Genomic DNA, 24,210 nt, shown 5'->3' on the forward strand with positions numbered 1-24,210 from the left:
TCAGTAGGCATGGCCTGCAGGGGTTCCTCAAGGATACCTGGGAGGAGGCCGTTAGGAAGAGGATCTATTTCTATTGGGTACCATGTTTGGGCCACAAAGAGCCAGAATAAAATTACCATACCCTCCCCAAATTTTTCTTTTCCTTTTCACTAACTGGCTCTGGTTTCCCTGCAGGCTGCGGCGAACCGGGACAGCAGCCTTGCGCAGCAGCAGGCCCTCACCCTGGAGCAGCAGTGCAGGGAACGCACCCATGTGCTGGAGGCCCAGATGGCCGCCCTGGCGCAGGCACAGGCAGCCGACCAGACAGCTGCTGAGTGCAGAATGGTGAGTGGAGAACAGAGGGAGGCTGAGCATCAGCACTGGGCCCAGGCACAGCTCATCTGCCCCATGCTTGACTCCTGACCTCAGGAATTCACTTTGTACAAAAGGTCAGATCTTTCTAACAAGCCCCTGCTTGTGAGACCCTGTGAAATGGCAACTTTTTAGAGAAATCTAAAATAATGGTTTTTTTTTTTCCCCAAGGGCCTTCCTGGTGCTTCCTGACCATTCCCCTCAGCCTTTTCATGTTCTTTCTGAAACTCATGTTGTTTCTCCCCAGTGACTTCTCCCTTTTTATGGTCCCTCTCCCTGCCCCACAAATTTGAGAAGTATGTTATTCCTCCTTGAGAAGTTTATAATTTTTTTTTTCTTTTTGGGTACTGGGGATTGAACCCAAGTTAACTACTGAGCCACATCCCCAGCCCTTTTTTTACTTTTTGTTTCAAGATAGGGTCTTGCCCAGCATGGGGCACACTCCTGTAATCCCAGCTGTTGGAAGGCTGAGGCAGGAGGATCACAAGTTCAAAGACAGCCTCAGCAAAAGCAAGGCACTAACCACCGTGACATCCTAACTCTAAATAAAATACAAAAAGGCCTGGGGATGTGTCTCAGTGGTTGAGTGCCCCTGAGTTCAATCCCAGTACCCCAACATTTAAAAAAAAAGTAGAGTCTCGCCAAATTGTTTAGGGCCTCACTAAGTTGTTGGGGCTGCCTTTGAACTTGTGATCCTACTGCCTCAACCTCCCAAGCCACTGGAATTACAGGTGTGTACCACCACATCCAGTTTTTTTTTTTTTCCTATGGTGCGGGGCGGGGGGTGAAACCCAGAGAGAGCCTCACACATGCTAGGCAGGTGCTCTACCACTAAGCCAAACCCCAACCCCCTCACCCTATTGTCATTTCACATTCCTACAGTGACCAAAAGAAAAGGCATTTCAAAGATGCCGATCTTTATGTGTTCTTGATTTGCAGAGAGAGCTGGAACAAGAAAATGCAGCCCTGAAAGAGCGCAGAAATGAATTTGAACATTCTTTACAACATCATCAGTTTGAGCTAAAGAAGCTGAAGGTATTTATCTAATTGAATCAGAGTTTCACAAAAGTGTTTATATCTTTTACAAGTGTGTTTGGAGAGATCAGCCAAAGTCCTGCACTTGGTGCTTACCTGGCAGAGGAGATACCATGATCACCGAAGTTCTGTACTTACAGTGGAAACATGCAGCTAGCTTTAGTTCAGTGCTCCCATCAGGCAACTGCTAGAAAGTGTCACCTCATTAAGTCCTCTCAGAGCTCCAGGACTATATTAAGAATTATCTAGCTGGGCATGGTGGCGCATGCCTGTTCTCCCAGTGGCTAGGGAGGCTGATGTAGGAGGATCGTGAGCTCAAAGCCAGCCTCAGCAAAAAGTGAGGTGCTAAGCAACTCATTGAGACCTTGTCTCTAAATAAAATACAAAATAGGGCTGGGAATGTGACTCAGTGGTCAAGTGCCCCTGAGTTTAATTTCAAAAAAAAGAATTATCTAGGTATGGTGCACCTAATCCCAGTGATTGGGAGCATGAGGCAGGAGGATCACAAGTTCAAGGCCAGCTTGGCAAGTTAGAACCTATCTTAAAATAAAATTCAAGTATAGTTGTGTTCAATCTCTAGTACTGTTTAAAAAATAACAAGATCACGGCATTTGCAGGGGAATGGATGGCATTAGCATTATACTAAGTGAAGTTAGCCAATCCCTAAAAAACAAATGCCAAATGTCTTCTCTGATTTAAGGGGGGTGACTCAAAATGGGATAGGGAGGAAGAGCATGAGAAGAAGATTACCACTAAATAGGGAAGAGAGGTGGGAGGGAAAAGGAGGGAGAAGGGGAATTGCATGGAAGATGGAAGGAGACGCTCATTGTTATACAAAATACATGTATGATGTTGTGAGGAGAAAAAGAAAAAAGAAAAGTGTGTCACATTAGATTGGATAGAGAGAAAGGAGGGGCAGGGAGGGGGGATAGGAAAGGCAGCAAAAAAAAATAGACATTATGATTGCTGTATGTATATAGGTGACTCTATGACCAGTGTGATTCTGCAATCTGTACAATCAGAAAAATGAGAAATTATGCCCCAGTTGATTGAAATGTATGAATTGCCAAGATCATTGTAATGTCATGTGTAGCTAATTAAAAATAATAATAATAATAATGCTCATTTGGCAATTAATGTCATTGAACTTCCAAGTATAAGTAATTTATAATCTGTCCAGATTTCATAGTTAGGGATAGTGCTGATCTGACTTTTCACTCCACGAGGGTGGCCCAGTCCTTTATACCTCTGTGTCAGTTTCCTGGATGTCCTGCTGTTAGAGCACCTCCCTGGCTTGTTTTTTTCAGTGAGACAAGTAAAGCAAAGTCTTAAAAGTTCATGAAGACCTTGTTTGTATCAGGGACCTTGAGCAGAAATGTAGACACCCTTTCCTTTCTGTGCACTTGGTGCTTGAGTCAAATCCTGCCTCCCTGACATCCCTGGTCTTGTATGCTCAGGCTCCTCTCCCAGTTCCTGGGGATGATGGGTCATTGGAATACCTGCCTGGCTTAGGATGTTCTCTGAGAACGTCCATAGCCGAATGGTTCATGAGCTTTCATTACTGGTATCTGACAGGTTGCTCAGGCATCATCGTCAGTAGTGGGAATCACACACCTTGAAGTCAGAAATTGTTCCATGCATTCCTTAACCAAACATCAGAATGTCTGTAATTGCAAGGCACATTGTAGGTGTGGAAATCTGGCAATGAACAAGACAAGACAGACAGAGCTTTTCTTCTCCATGGAGCTTGTAACTAGAGAGAAAAAAACAACGGCAAATAGTGTTCATTGTAAAGAAAACAAGGCAAGGTGAGGTACAGACAGGAGGAAGGAGAGGCCACTTTTCAGTATGCAGGTCAAGGAAGACTTCTGTGACATTTGAGCCAGAGATCTGATTAGTGAGAAGGAGCCAGAAATGTGAACATTTGGAGAAGGAATGCTCCAGACAGAAGAAATAGCAAATACAGAGGCTCTAGAGGCAGAAAATAGCTTGGTGTGTTCAAAGATCAGTCCAGTGTGGCTGCGGCTAAGCCGCTGGGGGATCGCAGAACCTGAGTGAGGAGGCCGCAGGCGTGAGAAAGTACAGCGGGCGGCCTCTGCAGCAGAGAAGTGATGTGTAAGGGCTTTGTTTTAAGACAATTTCCCTGGCTCGAGGTGGAGAAGCTTGTAAGGAAGCACAGGCAGAAGTGCTTTTAGGAGGCTTCTTAGTAATGCAACAACTACATGTGAGTGTTGGGTTTGGGGAGAATTGTACAGACTCAGGATGTATGTTTGATACAGAGCTTTCATCACTTGCCATGAAAGGAATGAGAGGAAAGGAAATTGGAGGTGGCCCCATCACACGATCTCTGTAACTCGGGGTTTCTCACCCTCAGCACCGTTGATGTGCTAGGCCACAATCATGGTGGGGGGCTGTGCTGAGAATGGTGTGTAGGGTCGAGGAGAATCTTGGTCTCTACTTTGCCAAATGTCTCTTGGGAAGGCAATATTATACCTGTTCAGGGAACCACTGGGAGTCCGGGAGATATCTGGTTATTTTTGGCTAACAAGTGTTGAAATACCAACTGAGGTTCGGAATAAATATATAAAGTAGAAAATCATTACAATTTTTCCCCCTCTGGTACCAGGGACTAGAACCCAGGGTGCTTAAACACTGAGCCACATTATCAGCCCTTTTTATGTTTATTTAGAAACATGGAGGTCTAGCCGAGTTGCTTAGGGCCTTGCTAAGTTGCCGAGGCTGGCTTTGCACTCACGATGCTCCTGCCTCAGCCTGCCAAGACACTGCAGGCATGTGCCACTGCATCCAGCTACACTTTTACTTTTTTGATTTACAACCAGAGGACATGCAATAAGTATAAAGAACAGGACCAAAAGTAAAGACCAGGGTCAAGCCAACATTCCAAGGTTTAGAAGAAAAGGAGGATCAACTAGAAGACTCCAAGGGAACTGCAAGTAGGAGATCAGTGGAACCAGAGGAAGGTTGAGCTCCCGAAGGAGAGGACAGAGAGTGCTACAAGACAGAGAAGGGAACTGTCACATCAGCTGACGAGTCAAGAAAGACTGAAGGTTGACAAGTGTTCACTGTGGAGCAGTGGGGACGAGGCTGACCAGAGCTGGCTGAAAGGAAACTAGAGATGCTTCCCCTTCTCCAAGGGCACAACTCAGACCAGCTTGCCCTGGAGTGTGCAGAAAAGCTGTCCAAAATGAGAACTGCCTGTTGAAGGCATTGGGGAGCCTACAGCATGGGGAGCAACTTTTCCCTGGGGATTCCTGCTGGATGTTTATCCAGGCTTCCTGCAGCTCCTCAGAGCTGGAGATAAAGGTTGGAATTTAAGACCCACGTTGGGTTCAGCCTGGGAGATCCTTAAAGATTTGGTTTGGGACACTTAGGAGTAAAGGTAACCCAGAAGTAACCAGCACCACATCCCCACCCTGCCTTGGGGTGGATTGAACTAATTAAAGAAGTAAGGTGGCCCAGAAAATCTCACTAGCTAATTTTGGATTAAAGTGATCCTAGATTGGTGAAGGGAAATTCTAGATGGAAGTACAGAGGATGTAAAGAGATAAGAGGGAATGAAGAACAAATCTAAATGAACTTATTAAAAAAATAGTGATGGTTTTTTTATAGTCTTGTATTTCCATATTGTATGACATGTGCAACACAAGTATTCAACCTCACAAGGACATAAAACCCCCACTTAGAGCGTCCATTGTGCCTAAGGGATGAAATAATTATTTATCTTAATAAACATATAATGTAAATAAAATATAAGACAAAAATAACCCAAGTCAGATAAGATCAATGTAGTCAGTATTCTCAACCCCTCACATCTTCTGGGATTTGGACAAAAATACCAAGTAATTTTGGCTGGGTGTGTAGTTCAGTGGTGCTTAGCACACAGAAGGCCCTGGGTTCAATCTCCTGCACTAAAACGAACAAAGACTGAACTTTGACAAGACAAAGATGCATATTGTAATCTGTAGATTAATCACTGAAAAAAAAAAGGAATAAAAGGGTGTGTAGCTTCCAGACTTAAAAAAAAAAAAAGAAATTTAAAAAATCCAGAATAGAAAATAAAGGGTTAAAAGTGAATATCGAACAAGAGACAAAAAGCATCTTAAGATAGTGATTTTAAACTCAAACATGTCAATATTTAACCAAATGCCACAATTAAAAGATAAAATTTTTCAACTTTTAAAGTAACTATATGCTGTTTATCAGAGTCATGTCTAAAATAAGGAAACAGAGGATTGAAAATAAAAGGTCGGGAAATCAGGCAAGTGTCACATCTGTGATTCCAGTGACTGAGGAGGCTAAGACAGGAGAATCACAGCTTTGGAGGCTGGACCCACAACTTAGCAAGGCTTTCAGCAACTTAACCAGACTGTCTCAAAATAAAAAAAAAAAAAAAAAAAAAAAAAAAAAGCTGGGGGTGTAGGTAAGTAGTGAAGCATCCCTGGGTTTAATCCCCAATATGCCCCCCCAAACACCAAAAAATGAACAGGAATATAGACATCACTAGACAAATCTACATTCTTGGATACTTTAACAAATTTCTATATAAGTTTTCTGAATAAGTTGAGAGAAAGTTATAAGTATAGATTTGAACTTAAGAATATTAATATTCTTAACAGGATCTGGGGATGTGGCTCAAGTGGTAGCGCACTCACCTGGCATGTGCAGGGCACTGGGTTCGATCCTCAAAACCACATAAAAATAAAATAAAAAAGACATTGTGTCCACCTAAAACTAAAAAAAAATAAATAAATATTTTAAAAAATATATATTCTTAACATACATGGAGCTCTGCACCCACCAGTTGTAAAATATGCATATCCTTTTCAGGCAGACATGGAATAATTAAAAAATTTTACCATAAAGTAAGTCTCAAGAAATTTCATACAGAGTATTGAAGACAGACTATATTCTCTAACCAGAATCCAATTAAGTCTAAAATCAACAATAAAAATAGAGAAAACCTCTGTGTGTATGTTTGCAATTAAAAATGCACCTTCAGGGACAGGGGTTGTGGCTCAGCAGTAGAATGCTCATTTCGCATGTGCAGGGTTCTGGGTTTGATCCTCAGCACCTCACAAAAATAAAATAAAGGTATTATGTCCAACTACAACTAATATATATATATATATATATATATATTTTTTTTTTTTTTTTTTTTTTTTTTTTTTTTAAAGAATGCACTTTCAGGGGCTGAGGTTGTAACTCATTGGTAGAGCACTTGCCTAGCATGTATGAGGCACTGGGTTCTATCCTCAGTACCACATTAAAATAAAATGAAGGAGTCTTGTTAAAAACATGGATTCCTAAGCTGAAATGTTGGAGTGTTGACCCTATATTTTCTTCTAGTATGTGCAGGGATCTCTGGTCTAATTCATAGGTCTTTGATCTACAACTAAAAAAAAAAAAATTTAAATGCACTTTCAGCATTTCCTGTAAGAACTAGAACAAGACAAGAATACCCTCTCTCACCACTTCTATTCAACATAGTCCTTGGAAACTGTAGCCAGAGCAGTTAGGCAAAAGAAAGAAATTAAAGGGACATGAATAGGAAAAGAAGAGCTCAAACTATCTCTGTTTGCCAATGACATGATTCTATATTTATTTATTTATGTATTTATTTTTAAAGAGAGAGAAAGAGACAGAGGTTTTTTGTGTTTTTTTTTTTAATTTTTATTTTTTGGTTCTCGGTGGACACAACATCTTTGTATGTGGTGCTGAGGATCGAACCCGGGCCGCACACATGCCAGGCGAGCACGCTACCGTTTGAGCCACATCCCCAGCCCCATGATTCTATATTTAAAGACTCGAAAAACTCCACTGGAAAACTTCTAGAACTCATTAATGAATTCAGCAAAGTAGCAGGATATAAAATTAACACCCATAAATCAATTGCATTCCTATACAGCAATGATGAATCAGCTGAAAGAGAGATTAGGAAAATTATCCCATACACAATAGCTTAAAAAAAATGAAATAACATGGGAATCAATCTAACAAAAGAAGTGAAAGACCTTTACAATGAAAACTACAGAACACCAAAGAAAGATACTGAAGCAAACCTTAGAAAATGGAAAGATCTCTCATGGTCTTGGATAAGCAGAATTGAAGTGTCAAAATGGCTATCCTACTGAAAGTGTTATACAGATTTTAACACAGTTCCTATTAAAATTCCAGTGACATTCTTCATATAAGTAGAAAAGGCAGTTATGAATGAAATTCATTTGGAAAAATAAGAGACCCAGAATAACCAAAGCAATCCACAGCAGAAAAGTGATGCAGGAGGCATCACAATATGAGACCTAAATTATGTTACAGAGCTATAGTTACAAAAACAGCATGGTATCAGCACCAAAACAGACATGAAGACCAATGGAATAAAGTAGAAGACACAGAGACAAACTCACATAAATATAGTTATCTCAGACAAAGGCACCAAAAACATACTTTGGAGAAAAGATAGCCTCTTCAACAAATGGTGCTGGGAAAACTGGAAATTCATATATAGTAGAATGAAATTTAACTCCTATCTCTCATCCTACACAAAATTCAACTCAAAGTAGATCAAAGACCTACGAATTAGACCAGAGGTCCCTGCACATACTAGAAGAAAATATAGGATCAACACTCCAATATTTCAGCTTAGGAACCCATGTTTTAAACAAGACTCCTCAAAGCATAAGAAGTAATATCAAAAATTAATAAATGGGTTTATATGAAACCAAAAAGCTTTGTCAGAGCAAAGGATACAATCAAGAGCATGAAGAGAGAACCTACAGAGTGGGATAAAATCTTTGCCACCTTCACTTCAGATAAGGCATTAATTTCCAGAATATACAAAGAACTCAAAAAGCTTAACACCTAAAAAGCAAATGACCCAGTCAATAAATGGGCTAAGGAACTAAACAGACACTTCTCAAAAGAAGAAATATGAACGGTCAACAAATACATGAAAAAATGTTCAACATCTCTAGCTATTAGAGAAATGCAAATTAAAACTACACTGAGATTTCATCTTACTCCAACTAGAATGGCAATTATCAAGAATATAAGTAACAACAAATATTGGCAAAGATGTAGGGAAAGGGTTCACTCATACGTTGTTGGTGGGACTGCAAATTAGTGCAACTACTCCAGAAAGCAGTATGGAAATTCCTCAAAAAACTAGAAATGGAGCCACCATTTGACCTAGTTATTCCACCCCTTGGTATATACCCAAAGGAGTTAAAATCAGCATACTACAGTAACAGCTACTCAATGTTTATAGCAGCACAATTCACAATAGCTAAGGTGTGGAACCAACCTAGATGCCCATCAACAGATGAATGGATAAAGAAATTGTGGTGTCTGTACATAGTGAAATATTACTCGGCCATAAAAAAGGAATGACTTTAGGGCTGGGGTGTAGCTCAGTGATAGAGCACTTGCCTAGCATATGTGAAGCACTGGGTTTGATCCTTAGCACCACATAAAAATAAATAAATAAAATAAAGGTATTGTGCCTAACTACAACTAAAAAATAAATATTTGGGGCTAGGGGTGTGGCTCAGCAGTAAGCGCTTGCCTAGCACGGGCGAGGCCCTGAGTTCGATCCTCAGCGCCACATAAAATTTAATTAATCAATTAAAGATATTGTATCCAACTACAACTAAAAATTAAATAAATATATTTTTTAAATTTATTTATTTATTTATTTATTTTTAGTTCTCGGCAGACACAACATCTTTGTTGGTATGTGGTGCTGAGGATTGAACCCGGGCCGCACGCATGCCAGGCGAGCGCGCTACCGCTTGAGCCACATCCCCAGCCCAAAAATAAATATTTTTTAAAAAATAGAAAGGTATCATGTCCATCTACAACTAAAAAAAAAAAAAAAAAAAAAAAAAAACTTAAAAGAATGACGACTTTATTGGCCAGTAAATGAATGGATGTGGAGACTATCCTGCTAAGTGAAATAAACCAGTCCCTAAGAATAAATATTTTCTCTGATATGTAGATACTAACCCACAATAAATGCGGGGGGATAGAAGTTCAGTGGATTAGACAAGAGGAATGAAGGGAAAGGAGAGGGGACAGGAAAGTCAGTGGAATGGGAATGAATCTGACATAATTCTCCTTTGTGCATGTAAGAATACACCACTGTGAAATCTCACCATCCTATACATCCACAAGACTAGGATCCTAATTAGGATCTATTCCATGCCTGTATAAATAGATCAAAATAGATTCTACTGTCACATGTAACTAAAAAGAATCAATAAAAAATGCATTTTTTCCAATCACCACAGGGTAAAAGAAAAAAATCACAATGGAAATTTAAAAATACTTTTAAATACAACATCATGTGAATACTATCTGTCCGAACTAATGGAATGTAAAGCAATACATAGAAGGAAATTTTAGCATGCTATAAATCATCACTATGTATCATGAGACATAAAACAGATAAGACGTATAAACCACCTTATGCCAAAATGTTTTAAAATTTACTTTTTTAAAAATATTTATTTTTTAGTTTTAGGTGGACACAATATCTTTATTGTTTATTTTTATGTGGTGCTGAGGATCGAACCCAGTGCCTAATGCAAGCTAGGTGAGCACACTACCACTGAGCCACAACCACAGCCCTAAAAATCATTTTAAATGGTAAAATTCTAGAAAAATATAACTTGTCAAAACTGACTATGTGGTAGACTGAGTAATGGTCTCAAAAGATATCTACATCCTATTTTCTAGAAGTTCCCTTATATGGCAAAGGTCAATCTGCATGTGATTGAGGATCTTGATATGAGGAGTTTATCCTGGGTCATCTGTTTGGGCCCTAAAAAATTACAAGTACCCTTATACAGGCAAGACAGGCAGATTTTAAACAGAAGTCAAAAGGCAATGGAAGCAAATAGAGATTTGAAGATGGACGAATGGGCTACAGATCAATGAATGCAGTTCTAGAAGCTGGAAGATTGAAAGAAATGGAACTTCCCAAGGTCTCCTTCAGAAAACAGCTCTACTGATACCTTAATGTATTCCCACAGGGCTCCATTCAGATTTCTGACCACCAGAACTGTCAAATGATAAACTTTGTTGACATCAAGTTTATGGTAATTCATTATAGCAGCTATAGGAAACTAATACACTGACACTAGAAAAAATGGAAATTCAGACCCACAGTGTGTCATTCATGGCCCAGTTAGAAGATAGAAGTTACCTAGTTTTACGAGCGAGAAGATGTGAAAGCTTTGTGGTGGTGGTGGTGGTGGTGGTGGTGGTGTTCGGGGGTTTTTTGGTACCGAGGATTGAACTTAGAGGCACTTAGCCACTGAGGGCACATTGCCTGCCCTTTTATGTATTTTATTTAGAGACAGGGTCTCACTAAGTTGCTCAGAGCCTTGCTGAGTTGCTGAGGCTGGCTTTGAACTTGTAATCCTCTTGCCTCAGCCTCCTGAGCCACTGGAATTACAGGCTTACCCTACCATGCCTGGCTTCTGACTTGTTTTCTAAACTAACTAAAAGTCTGTCTTAGCAAATATATCATCATGCCATTATGTATTCTGTGCATTCTAATTAGGTCAAGTTGGTTGATAATACTATTTGAGTCTACATAGTTCCTTATTTATTTTTGTCTACTTGTTCCATGTGAAGAGAGCATACTAACTCTTCAACTACACCTGTGGATTTTGCTACCTCCCTTTAGTTCTGTCAGTTTTTGCTTCTTTTGTACTGGAGATTGAACCTAAGTACACTGTACCGAAGAGGGGTGGGGGAGAGTTGTTTTATTGTTTTTGTTTTTGTTTTTTGAGACAGAATCACACTGAATTACCCAGGGTGGCCTCAAACTTGTGATCCCCTTCCTCAGTCTCCTGAGTCACTGGTGTTACAAGTGTGTACCACCATGCCTGTGTATTCTGAGGCACTGCATTTTGTGAGCCCCCACCAATGAATGCAGTTCTAGAAGCTGGAAGATTGAAGGAAATGGAACTTCACCAGATTCACCCCAGGTGTAGAGGCTGAAGTGTGGGTCACTTTATGGCTCCTTCACGATGCCTGCCCTGCTTGCTGCTGCAGTGAACCCGGGCTGGATATATCGACCTTGAATCCCACAATATGGGGCCCAGCACAGACTTTAGAGCCATATATATCCAGTTTCATATGCCAGCCTAGTCCCTCACTAGCTGATTCTTGAGGGAATCCATTTTCCCTTTTTTAAATAGATGATGGTAACCCCTGACCTCAAAATATTCCTAAGGACCCAACATGGCCATGGATGAAAAGAGCCAAGGACAGTACCCTGACGGAGAGGTGCCCTGAGACTCTGCTTCCTGCCCTGGCTTGACCTTACTGTTTTCTCACACATGCCTCCACCTCTTGCCCTCCTGGACATCAGCAGTCAAAGTTGTCTCTTCTAACCTTCCCCAGGAAAGCCTCCCCAGGAGGCACAGCAGCCTCCCCTCCAGGACCTTCCAACCCTCTCTACCAAGCTGAAACCTCTTGCTCCTTCCCCTTTATCAAAAGAGCCACTCCCTAGACCTCTGCTTGGAAGTAGGAGGGCCTGGGAGGACCCTGCTAAGGGGTGTTGTCCCAGCCCCAGCCTCAAGTGCCCTGTCTGTCAGCTCAGGGCAGGGCCAACATGTCAGTGGCTGAGGCTAATATGGGAGGTTTCTTAGGAGGAACAACTCACAGAACCAGAAAGACCCGTCGGACTGGAACTGGGGTCTATCACCTCCTTTCTCTTGTTGCCATTGTTCATGCTTTTGTCCCATCATGTAGGCTGCATCCTGCAGTGTGGTGGATATGGCCACAGCAGCTCCAAGCTTGGGTCATTCCAGCTGAGCACCCACATGGCAGGAGGGCGCCTCCCACTCAGCTTCAGCATATAAAGAAGGATCTTAATATAGAAGAGATTCTGATCATTCATCTTGGGTGACAGAGCCATCCTTTATTTATTTTTTTTTAATGAAGTTGAATATTTTATTTCTTATTTTGTTGCAAGCTGCTGTTTCACTGTATAAAAATAACACCAGTGAATGCAGTACATTATAAAATTAAGACAGTATTGTTCTTCTGACACTGTACAACACACACTTTCCTCTATGTCCAGTTTTTTTTTCAAATGGAAGATCATTAAGTATATTGACCCAGATCCAGGGATGAATGTAAGCACGTTACAGTATTATATTAGGCTTATAAAAGATTATCCTTGAATTACATACTTTCTTATAAGTATTTTTACCACAGATAATTTCATGAATTCTGATATCAACCTAGTGCCTACTCTAAAAATCATAAGGAATTGTAAAAAAGATGCATATTGTGTTTATCGGCAGTCATTGGGAAGTTATCCTTTAGATGTTTACTTGGTCAAGGGGACCAAGATACTATGATTTGCCAGGCCTGAATCATATGCCACAAAATTAAGGTATCATTGAGAGCCTTATTAGAGTCATGTGGAATTTTAGGGTGGAAATGGAGAAAGGATCAATGAGCATTCACCTGCCCCACCCCCCCAAAATCAGGGGGATCTGGGTAGACAGAAACAGCAGATCACCTCATGTTCTGTCCAGGTCATCTCCCTGACCAGTGGTCAGGCCCCTAAGAAGTTGTATTTTGCAGCTGAGGGCTGATTGGCAAGCACAGGCCTCCGTGTTAGGGAGGAAACCAATGTGTTTATATCAAGGATGATCCCTGAGTGTTCTGGGGAAGACTGGGGAGGTAGAAAATGCTCTGAGGGAGGGTCTGTCATCCAGAGCCCTCACTCTAGGACCATGGGTAAATCATATAACCCTTCAGAGCCTCCATTTTCTCTCCTATAAAAGGGTGTGTTCACACTTCTAAAAAATTTTGATGAATCACTGACATTTTGCCCTATTAAAACAGTAACTGCTGATGATGTTTTCTATAACCAGATTGTTCCAGTCCATTCACATATGCTGTGTTGATTTCATTAGACCACCTCTTTAAGTTGGGACCTAGCCTTGGCCTGGGTTCTGGCTTATATGCTTGTGGTCAAGTGCCAGTGTCCAGAGGAGTTAGTGGGGTGTCCACCAAGACCGTCATCAGCAGAGGATAGGAAAGCAGGAAGAATGTTGGTCTAGCCTTTAAAGCAGAGCTGCCTTTGTTAGGGTACATGTGAAAAATGCAACTGAGGAAATGTGAACTAAGGTTTAAGGCTCAGTCTCCTACCTGTTTTCTGAATTGTAGGAAGAGTGGAGCCAAAGAGAAATTGTGAGTGTGGCCATGGCTCAAGCCCTGGAGGAAGTGCGAAAACAAAGGGAAGAGCTCCAGCAACAGGTGGGCCCTGTCTGATACCTAGGTTTGGGCCCAAGTGGTGATGCCCTCTCCTGTAGTGCCCCACTGTTGTGGGACTGTCGAGGTCCATTCGTCTAGGGTTGGGGTGGACACCAGTCTCCGAGATGCAGTCTGCTGTGGGATGCCCTGTGGAGATGATGTTCAAAGAAACCCTTACCCCATAGGTTACCCTTTTCTGATTTTGGTGGTCAGATACTAATTGTCTAACCATTACCTGAAGGAAGTCCTCAGCCAAGGACTTACTGGACTCTTAATTCTATGAGGTGGCCCATCACTGCCCATGTCCACTGAAAACTCCAGAAGAGTGGGTTGATGTTTTGGCAGGAAGTGTGGGGAAAGCCAGCCTTTGGAGACATACTTAGCCTCTGGGCCCATCCTTGCTTGTTTACCAACTTGAGGCCTTTAGTGAGTCCTTGACAAATCTGAGTCTGAGTCTCCTCTGAAAAAGACTTCAGGATAATCACACTTCTAGACAGTGGAATGAAGTTCACATCAGAGGCCCACCCAGTACGTCACATCGCAGGTGCTCAGCAAAGGGAAAGTCAGGGTTATGACAGCATGTTTTGGAGGGCTACATCTCTGTCTTCTCATTGTGGGCCAGGGGAGATCACTCTAAAGCAGGGCTCCTGCCCAGGAGGATGAATTTGCAATGTCCATAGGAGCAGAATTTCCTTGGGATTGTTCTAGGTCATGGACCTGGGGGGCTTGTGGGCACACTGGACACTAGCAGTCCTGTGAGAACTGCTGTGAGCCCCCTCTCACACTGGTTTCTCTTCTCCAAGGCTACTGAGCTGACAGCTTCAATAGACAAGAAGAACCAGAGTTTGCAAGAAAAGGCTGAAGAGCTTCTCCAGAAGGAGCAGGAAATTCTCCAGCTGGAGAAAGGTGAGGAGTAGATTCCTGACTGTGTCTGGTGTCCCTGCCCCAAGCTGGCCCTGTCATACAGCTGGTAGACCAGGGATCATGCTGCACACTCCCTCTGCCGCCCTAGGTCATGCCTCTGCCATGCTGCAGATGCACCAGCTACAGAGTGAGCTGGAGGCCCTGAGGAGTCAGAGGGCCGAGGAAGTCCTGGTGACCACAGTGCAGGAGGAGCTGCCAAGGCTACAGGGCCAGGAGCCACATGTAAGTCACAACCATGTACCAAGGCAAAACACAGGGCACTTGTTCTGTGCTGTGGTGTTCTGTGCTTTCAGTGAGGTGTTCAGCTGGTGAAGAGGCTGTGAGGCCTGCATGCCTTCATGTGTGTGGCCCCTGTCAATGTGCAGGCTGTCAGTATGACTGCGTGAGAAGCTGGTATCCCTCTGGAAGGCACTGGGCGGGTCTTGTGTTGAACACTGGCTCCTGGCAGCTCAGGAGGCCACACCTATGGAATAAGCTCTCCTCTTCCCCATACACCTGCAGCTTAATGTCAACATTACCTGTCCTGCTCTCAACTTGCTGCCACCAACCACCCATAGGTAACCTCAGAAGCTATGCAGGACCCCATGTGCCAGCTTCCAGCTGCAGACGGAACACCAAATGGAGAGGTTGGGGCCATGGATCTAGGGCGGCTACAGAAGGAAAAACAGGACTTGGAGCAGCAGCTTACAGAGAAAAATAAGGTGAGGCCCTTTGTCTCTGTGTGTCTCTGTCCCCACCCTCAGCCTCAGAGTTTGTCTGTTCTCGAGGGTTTTGCCAGTGCCCCCAGCTCCTCTGAGGAGGTTTTACCTGGCTTTCAAAAGGTCTTCCTCCTGCTCTTCCTCTTCTCACTTTTGCCCTTCTTGCTTCCACTTCCCCCAGGCCTCTTGAGCTACTGTCCAGAGTATCTGAACCTGAATGACAGGCAGCCCAGGCGTCCTGCTGGCTCCAAGCTGGGCCATATGGACAGCCCCTCCCCTCTTCACTTCCTCTCCACAGCTGGGAACACCACTGATCCTGGCCTCTGAGGGGTCCAGGTGGTTAGAAGGAAGGTGTTTGTTAACAGGACTGCAAACACTGTGGTATCTGGTGGAAGCTCAATAAATATCATGATTCCACCCACTCCACCCTGCGTCTGCACCTATGAATTCAGGTTCTCATTTCATCCTGGATTTGAAAGTGCCCTGCAAACTTAGGGGCTAGCTGGATATTGCTCTGGCCTGAAATTCTTCCCCTAAATTTTTCTGGGGGCAGGACTTAGATGATAAAGGAGAAAGGTATTATCCCCCCTTGAATCTCTTCATGTGAAATATGATATGTGTAATCCTAGCACCTCAGGAGGCCCAGTTGTGGAGCAGCAGCAGTTGTAGAACCTCTGGGTTCCATCCCCAGTACAAAAAATGAGAGAAAGAGAGTACAAAACAAATGTGTGGTTCAGTGAACTAACACTGACATAATCAGAACATTGCCAGCATCCTTGAAGCCAAGGCTCACTCTGGCCCCACATGGCCCCCTGGTGGCCAGGATCCTCTCATAGAAATGGTTGCCCTTTTATCTCTAGTACTACTGCCTCAGGGCATGTTCCTTGGGTTTTGCCAATAATGAACTGAACTCAGCTTTGCTCTACTTTCTCTCCTCACCCCCCCAAACGTCCTGCCTCTTCCACCCCACGCTCCTGCCTCGCCTGCACAGCTGCCCAGCCCTCCTTCCATCCCACTCCTCTCACCTCCTCACTGGCCTTGGTCCAGATGCTGTTCTCTCCTCTTGCTCCATCATAACTTTTTCCTCCAAGTCATTCTGTCCACTGACAGTATGAGGTGATGAGACTGTATCATGCTGTTGACTCCCGTCCTCGCGTCCGTACTGCCAACCTCTCTACCCTCCTCTAGTGCAGGTTGGAACTTGTGCACTTGCCATCCTCTTTTCCACTCCTGTTCTCATCCGCCCCAGTCAGGCACTCCCCTGCCTCTCCACAGAGAAAGAGCTCTTGTCAAGCTCACCAGTGACATCCACCTTGCTAAAACCAGAAGTCAGTTCCTAATTTTTCTTCTAATTGGTAGCACTTGGCATACATTTCTGCCTTGAAGCTCACCTCTGATGGCCCACTCCTCCTCTGCTCCTTGAGGGGCCGTGTCCTCCCCACTCCCAACACCATGTAGCACAGGGTCCAGCCCCAACCTCTATCTACACTGCACTTTCCCTTGGGGATGTCACATTCCTAAGCTGCATCCCTGCCTTCATGAGATGTCCCCATGAATACATCTGCTCTATTTCCACATGAGTATTTAAAAGGCATCTTAAACTTAAAACATCCAGAACCAAACTTGAGCTTTCAATTCTCCGTAGCTTTACTGCCATCTTTTCCATCCCAATAAATGACAAAATCCTGAGAGTCATCCTTAGCCCCCTGGTTCTGTACCACCAACACCAGAACAGTAGCATATCCTTGACTATCCCTTCAAACTATACCAAAATCAATTGCTTCTCACCATTGCCACCACTGTCACTTACTCTAGGTTACCATAATCTCTTCTCTAGAAGGTGGTGTTAGATTTCTAGATGGTTTTGCAGTGGCCATAAAGACCTGTCATCTCGCCTCCCCACTTTTAATCTCCTCCATCCCATCGCCTCCTCTCAGCCTTGTCTTTCTGTGAATATATCAAGTACCCTCTCACCTCAGTGCCTTTCTGTGTTCTGAGCCTTTGGCCTATGCAATTCTTGCCCTGATTATTACCCTCATCACTTCGTTTATGGTGTCACTTTATCAATGAGGCCCTTGCCACCCTGACAGATCTCACCATCAAAATACCCTAACCCCTTACCTTGCTTCTGTGTCTCTCAATATCTTCTGATATGCTATATATTACTTACTGTCTTCCCTCTGAGGGTAGATTTTTTTGGTGGTGGGGAATGATGTGGGTGAGCCCTGGGCCTTGAGCATACTAGGCAAGCATTCTACCACTGAGCTACATCTCCAGCCCATGACAGTATTTGGCACATCAGCAATTACTAGATGAATGAATGAATGATCAGGAAACCAAGTAAGACAACATAAAATACCAAATATACTTTTGGGGGAATGTCCAGCCTCATGTCAACCAAAAGAATACAAATTGAAACCACATTGTGCCATTTTATATATCCAGGTATGTTGCAGATGATTTAAAACGCATGACAGTCCAGGAGCTCGAGGCACTTCTGTGAGTCTCTGGAATCTCACTCCCACTTGAGGAAACAAAGCTTATTCCAGCCTTGTTTAAAAATGGGAACCCAGGGGCTGGGGTTATAGTGTTAGTGCCTAGTACATGCAAGGCCCTGAATTCAATCCCTAGCACCACACACACACACACACACACACACACACACAAATAATAAAACTGGAAACCCAGCCACATAATAAGATATGGGTCTTCCCCTAGAGTTATTGTCAAAACTACTATTAGGAAAACTAGAAATCTGTGAAAACTGATGACAAAGTATTCAAAATGCTAATGACTCAATGGAAGAATTGGAGATTGGAATTAGAAGTACACAAGAGGGGCCTGGGGTTGTGGCTCAGTGGCAGAGCGCTTGCCTAGCATGCGTGAGGCACTGGGTTCAATCCTCAGCATCACATAAAAATTTAATAAAGGTATTGTGTCTGTCTGCAACTAAAAATACATATTTTTTTTTAAAAATGTACACAAGTACTGGGGATATAGCTCAGTTGGTAGAACGCTTGCCTCGAATGTACAAGACCCTGGGTTAAATCCCCAGCACCACACAGACCAAAAAAAATGTAAACAAGAAACCCTCATTTTGATATGTGACAATTGTGAGATTTTGGAGAAATTTTTATTTAAAAATTCTTCCCTGGGCTTACTTCTTAACTGCAAAACAAAAATTAAAATTCCCAGTCTGCAATTCGGCAATTTAGGAAGCTGAAGCAGGAAGAGTGCAGGTTCAGGCCAGCCTGGGTAGCTTAATGAGACCTTGTCTCAAAATGAAAAATAAAAAGGGCTGGGATGTAGCTCAGTGGTAGAGTACTCCCTAGCATGTACAAGGACCTGGGTTCAAATCTCAGCACCGCAGAAGAAAAAAACAATTCCTGTATTGCTGATTACAAAATTTTAATTGGAAAAATAGAAGTTGGCATTCCTAGTGAATAATGGAGAAAGTGTAATAAATTTTATTCAAGGCTCATAATGCTAATTAGCTTACTAATTTAAAATAAATGACATAAAACCCAGTGTTGGTGAATTGTGTAGAAAGACTGGTCTTTTACACTGTTCAAAATAGCACTGCAAATTATTATAGTATTTCAGGAGAGCAATGCTGATGAGCACTACAAATTCTGACTCAAATAGCCTGCTTGGGGATCATGGCTATGTAATAGACTTTTTTCTTTCTTTGTTTTTGACACAGTGCTGGGAATTGAACCCAGGGCCTCCTGCAAGCTAGGCAAGCCCTTTACCACTAAGCTACATTCCCATAAATAGAATTCTGAGGACAAAATAATGTTGTGCCGAGCTGTTCCCAGCTGTGCTACCTTCAAGCTCAGACCCTGGAAGCAGGCCCCAGGTTACAAAGGTGGTTGGGCAGTAGTGCAGCTGAAGAACAGGGTGACATGGTGACCACTATGATACCTGAGGAAGCAGGGGAGTGGAGAGTGGCAGCATGGGAGGGAGAGAGCCGTGCGTGGGCCAGCCAATGCATGTGGCAGCTGAGCATGAGCTTCTGGGGAGGGCCTCTCCAGGCAGAGGCTTGTAGCAGGTGTTTAGGGAACCCAAGCACATGTATTTGTTTTCATTCACACCTTGGAAATAGTCAAATGTGCCTCTAATGACTGGGTGTGGGCGGGTGGGGGTTTATCTCAGACCATAAAGCAGATGCAGCAGAGGATGCTGGAACTTAAGAAGACGCTGCAGAAGGAGCTGGTGAGTGCCCATGCCATGTGCCCACCCAGGTGCCCGGCCCCTCTTCTCCCCGCTCCCACGCTCTGGTTTAGGTCATCTTGGGGTCCCTTGCTGCCTGATGGTGCTCCCCCAGTTTGCCAAGGGATCTCCAGGAGGTCAGGTGTAGGCAGGTAGAACAGCAGTCTTGGGCACATGCCCGTCTTCTCTGTGCCTGTGTCCTCACCTGCAGGTGGGGCTTGCACTGGGAGTCCTTGTGGTAGTATTGGTACAGGGTGTATATGGCAATGTTTGGATCAACATGGGACAAGAGCAGCATCTTTGTTCCAGGCTGGGATGCTCACTGTCTCAGGGACATGTGTCCAGAAACATGACCTTATGCCTTCCTAGCCATCAACCCTACCCGCAGGAGCTGAGCCTTCCTCAGACGCTGGTGCTTTCTTCCAGGTTAGGGCCCTTTTGCCCTGTAAGGGGCAGGTTAGGCAGAGAGCAGCAGGTGATCGCAGCTGAGGCCAGGGAACAAACTCCCCCACCCCACCCGTGATTTCCTACCTGTCTTTGAGGGTTCAACTTAACACTTTTCCCATTGGTTTGTCAGAAAATCAGACCCGACAGTGAGCTTTTTGAAGTCCGGGAAAAGCCAGGCCCTGAGATGCCAAACATGGCCCCTTCTGTCACGAATAATGCTGACTTGACTGATGCCCGGGAGATCAACTTCGAGTACCTTAAACATGTTGTTTTAAAATTCATGTCCTGCCGAGAATCCGAGGTAAAGACTGCCTTTTGGGTATTGAGCCCAGCCCTGCTCGTAGCTTCCCACCCAGTCCACTTCCTTCCCTCCCCAACCTCCATGTTCCATGTGGATACTTGGCCATTTCTCAGTCAGCAGTGGCCTGCTGATTGAGCCATAGGAAGGTAGAGACCACGGAGGAAACTGGCTCATAGGGGAAGATATAAGCTCCACTTTCAAATCTTAACTTGGATGCTAAGGCCAGAGTCTTGGGAACAGAATCCACCCAGCATTCCTGAGTACTGCCAAAAGAGCAGAATAACTGCAGAGGATGTTCTCTTGGTCCTTCTAGTCCCCAGAGTGAGAAATGGTGGGGAAACAGAACATATCATTGCTGACATACTTCAGAAAGTACAAACTTCAACTACTTGTCCTTGCTAATCAAAGCAAACAGGAAATGCTGTCCCATTTAGTCCCCTTACTTTCTGCCCCCACCCCACCAAGTAAAACCTGTTTTGTTTCAGGCTTTTCACCTTATAAAAGCTGTGTCAGTGTTGCTGAACTTTTCACAAGAGGAAGAGAATATGCTCAAGGAAACTCTGGAATATAAGGTAGGGTTCTGATCTGCTGTTTCAGCTGCCACACACTCTAGACCAACATCCCAGCACTGGCAAATGAGACCAGCCCCTGGAGGCAGGTAACCAGTCACAGTTGCATCATCAGCTGAGTTGCTTTTGGATGATGAACTTGATCTGAGTACTGAGGACTTCTTTTTTGTCCAAATGTGCTGCATTTGACGAGCAGACTTATTTTTTTGAAGCATTTTTGTTGATAGCACTTCATCAACAGTATCACATTTGGCATAGCACTTAAAAAAAAAAAAAAATTCTGGACTGGGGATGTAGCTCATTGGTAGAGTACTTACCTAGCATGTGCAGGTGCCCTGAGTTTGATCCCTAGCACAACAGCAAGAAAATTTTTTTGAAATCACCTGCATAAATGCTGAAACAGAAAAAATTACCAGGGTATGGCGGTGCAACCTCTAATCCCAGCTACCAGGGAAGATAAGGGCAAGAGGAGAATCAAAAATTCTAGGGGAGCTTTGAAAACTTAGCAAGACCCCATCTCAAATTTTAAAAAAGGGCTAGGGATATAACTGAGCGGAAGAGCACACTGGGTTCAATTCCCAGTTACAAAAAGAAAAACTTACTTATAATTCTATTACTTTGTTCTCATCACCTCAAGTTTCTTTCCCACACTTAGAATGGGGCTCTCAGCTCTGCAGACTGGTAACTGGAACCATCTCCATTGCTTTGTTCACAGCCAGTCAGGACAGCAGGAGGTTGGGAGCAGGGACTCGGGGAAGGAGAGGGGGCTGTTTCTGCTTCCTCAGCACCCAGTCCTGCTTCTCTTCTCAGGAGCCTTTTCTGTTTCAAACACAGATGTCGTGGTTTGGTTCTAAACCAGCTCCCAAGGGCAGCATCCGGCCGTCTATTTCAAACCCTCGGATACCATGGTCCTAGAGGGAACACCCAAGGATGGAGCTCCGTGGGTTGACATTTTTCTGTGAAAAGAACACTGACACACCAGCCTGGGTGGGTTTTTAATCACTGTAAATGCAGTATTTTGTACAAGCATCTAAATATTGTTTACAAGACTTTAGACTACCTTCCTGCAGGCTGACATGAACCGCAGGAGGGAGCTGATCCTGTTACTCTGGTCACCCAATGGGGAGGGTCCCAGCACTACCCAGACTTCCAGTGCTGCTAATATCCTAGCCCTGGCCAGCACCTGAGTCCTCTTGACATTAGCACGAAAAGCTGAAGCAGCAATCAGTATGTCAGGTTGCAACTGACTCATCATGTACAGGTGATGTATAGAGGCGAGATGACAGCCCTTTGAAATGGTGCCCAGCAGGCCAGACCCACCTGCTTCTGCCACAAAAAAGCCAACTTTGTGAAGGTGGCTTTTAAAAGTCCCCTTCCGTTAGCATATTTTGGATCAGTTGAGTTAGGAGAGGCTTTTGACCCTTCCTCTTGAGAAAACATCATTTCACTTTGTTTCCCACACCACCTAGAACTTGAGATGTGTGCATCTTTAAGGTACTCTGGGGCCAGTGTGGATTCATGAAGAATATGCAACTTTCTGACGGTGTCTCCATTTTACTTAAGAGAACTAGCAGTCAGATAAAGAGATTCTAAGTATAGTACCAAATACACTCAATTGCCTTTTTAATGAATGTACTTATCTTGGATAGGTTGCTGGTAAACCATTTTAAACTATTTTTTATAGCTAAATAGTTCTTCACTATTATAAACATATCTTCTGTATTATAAAATCCATTTAACTGGTGTTCTTAAAGGAAGATCAAATCATCAAGAGGAAATGTTTTTATAAACGGGATTCCTGTCCCTCTGTGATTCTGTTCTCCGAAGAAGCTGTGGTATGTCATCAACTTTGCTCTAAATTCTTACTACCACTGCTTATCACACTTTTTCTACTTAAGGATAGTCTGCTTTATTCAACCAGAGCAGCAGCTGTCCCTTCTTCCCTCAGCCTTGACCAAAACATTGGTGGCAGTCTGCCTTGTATGTGGAGCCACTCTCCCCATCACCCTGTCCCCCTGTATTTGACACTACATTCATGTACAGCGTCCAAACAGCCCTAGCTGGCTGCAGTACTTGATAGCACACACATGCCTCCAACAAGAGCTGACAAAAACTAGTATTCATTATTATGCTTGTTCTGGATAAGCCACAACATGGAATCTAAAAGGAAACCATTTACTGATTTATAGTTTGATAAAAGTTTCATTGATAAATAAAAAACTACTAATAACTGGAGCTCCTAAATTTATTATGTCATGTATCTATGTAAAGTTGTTCCTCAATTATGCTTAAGGTCAAAATACATATATATACAGACATACATAAAATATATCTCACAGAAAAACAAGTATTGGCAGTTTACTTCATTTCCATGAAGTACCAAGCCAGGGCAGCAAGACCTTAGCCCAGCTCAGGCTCTCCCATGCAAAAGAACCATTCTCCAGTTACCTACCTCCTTGTATGGCCCTTCCTGCAGATGTCTGTCCCTTTAGAATGCTACTTCCCACCTAGTGGGGACATGGAACCGGAGCCCCTTTTGTTTGCTAACTTTGATGAGAAAGAGGTAGCTTCCTCCTTTTCACCTGTTCCAGGAAAGAATCCAAGGGGACTGATAGTTCACGGCTTACCAGAGGCCGCTACAACATTTCTGTGGAAGCCTGTGCCACTCCTTGGCAGTTTGAGGCGTGGCTATGAGGCCCGTTATGAAGTCCAGTAGCTTAAGACAGCTCCCTCTGACTAGGCTTTCCTCCTGCATGTTGAATTTCCTTCAGCTTTAAGAGGAAGAATGGAGTAAATATTCCAAGTAATTTAATGCACTTTTACTTTGTATAAAACTTTCTGTGATACTATATATATATATATATATATATATATATATATATATCCCTTTATATGAGCATCAGACCTTGATCCACACTCTCAGTGTTGTAAATAGGAATTGTATTACCTAAAAACTGCTGTAGAAAATTCATTTGTGGTGCAATACACTTTTGGATTAAAGTTCTTCAAACCAGAGACAACTACAGTGGGTTTTACTTGATATACCTTGGCATTTCTTGACTTGTTAAATCTAACATACTGTGTCTTATATTTAATATTTCAAGGGTTGAGGTTTCAGAAAGAACTTCCCCAGGCTGAGCTTTTGATTACACGTGATTTAATGGTGCCAACAATCTAGTCTTCCCTCCCAAGCATCACATGGTTCTGCAGAGGAGCTGGGGAAGGCAAAGGCTTGTAGTCACTTTGGTCAAAGTCTATATCCAAGGCCTGACTGACTGTGAGAGCTTCAGGAATATGAGTAAGGGTCCTTTAACAGAATGCAAATTGTAGTTACACATGCTGAGAAGCAGCTCTTCTAAGAGGCTCACCGTTG

The 24,210-nt window shown here is 43.3% G+C and overlaps 1 protein-coding gene across 3 annotated transcripts in view; it reads left to right on the plus strand.

The window, feature by feature from the left end:
* The window catches only part of Golga1 (golgin A1), a 57,559-nt gene extending 33,690 nt beyond the window's left edge, over window positions 1-23,869 (plus strand). For 2 of the 3 annotated variants that reach the window (XM_076845488.2, XM_076845489.2), the window contains exons 14-23: window positions 175-324; window positions 1,291-1,386; window positions 13,600-13,689; window positions 14,490-14,592; window positions 14,699-14,832; window positions 15,168-15,311; window positions 19,464-19,523; window positions 20,098-20,268; window positions 20,754-20,840; window positions 21,672-23,868. In XM_076845488.2, the coding sequence (XP_076701603.1) occupies window positions 175-324; window positions 1,291-1,386; window positions 13,600-13,689; window positions 14,490-14,592; window positions 14,699-14,832; window positions 15,168-15,311; window positions 19,464-19,523; window positions 20,098-20,268; window positions 20,754-20,840; window positions 21,672-21,752 (1,116 nt within the window). In that variant the 3' untranslated portion in view covers window positions 21,753-23,868. Of the gene's footprint in view, window positions 1-174; window positions 325-1,290; window positions 1,387-13,599; window positions 13,690-14,489; window positions 14,593-14,698; window positions 14,833-15,167; window positions 15,312-19,463; window positions 19,524-20,097; window positions 20,269-20,753; window positions 20,841-21,671 lie in introns of all 3 variants that reach the window. The other variant, XM_076845490.2, reaches the window with a different exon arrangement.
* Window positions 23,870-24,210: the final 341 nt, after the last annotated feature.

Source organism: Callospermophilus lateralis, chromosome 2, assembly GCF_048772815.1.
Source record: "Callospermophilus lateralis isolate mCalLat2 chromosome 2, mCalLat2.hap1, whole genome shotgun sequence".
In the NCBI taxonomy this organism is placed as follows: domain Eukaryota; kingdom Metazoa; phylum Chordata; class Mammalia; order Rodentia; family Sciuridae; genus Callospermophilus; species Callospermophilus lateralis.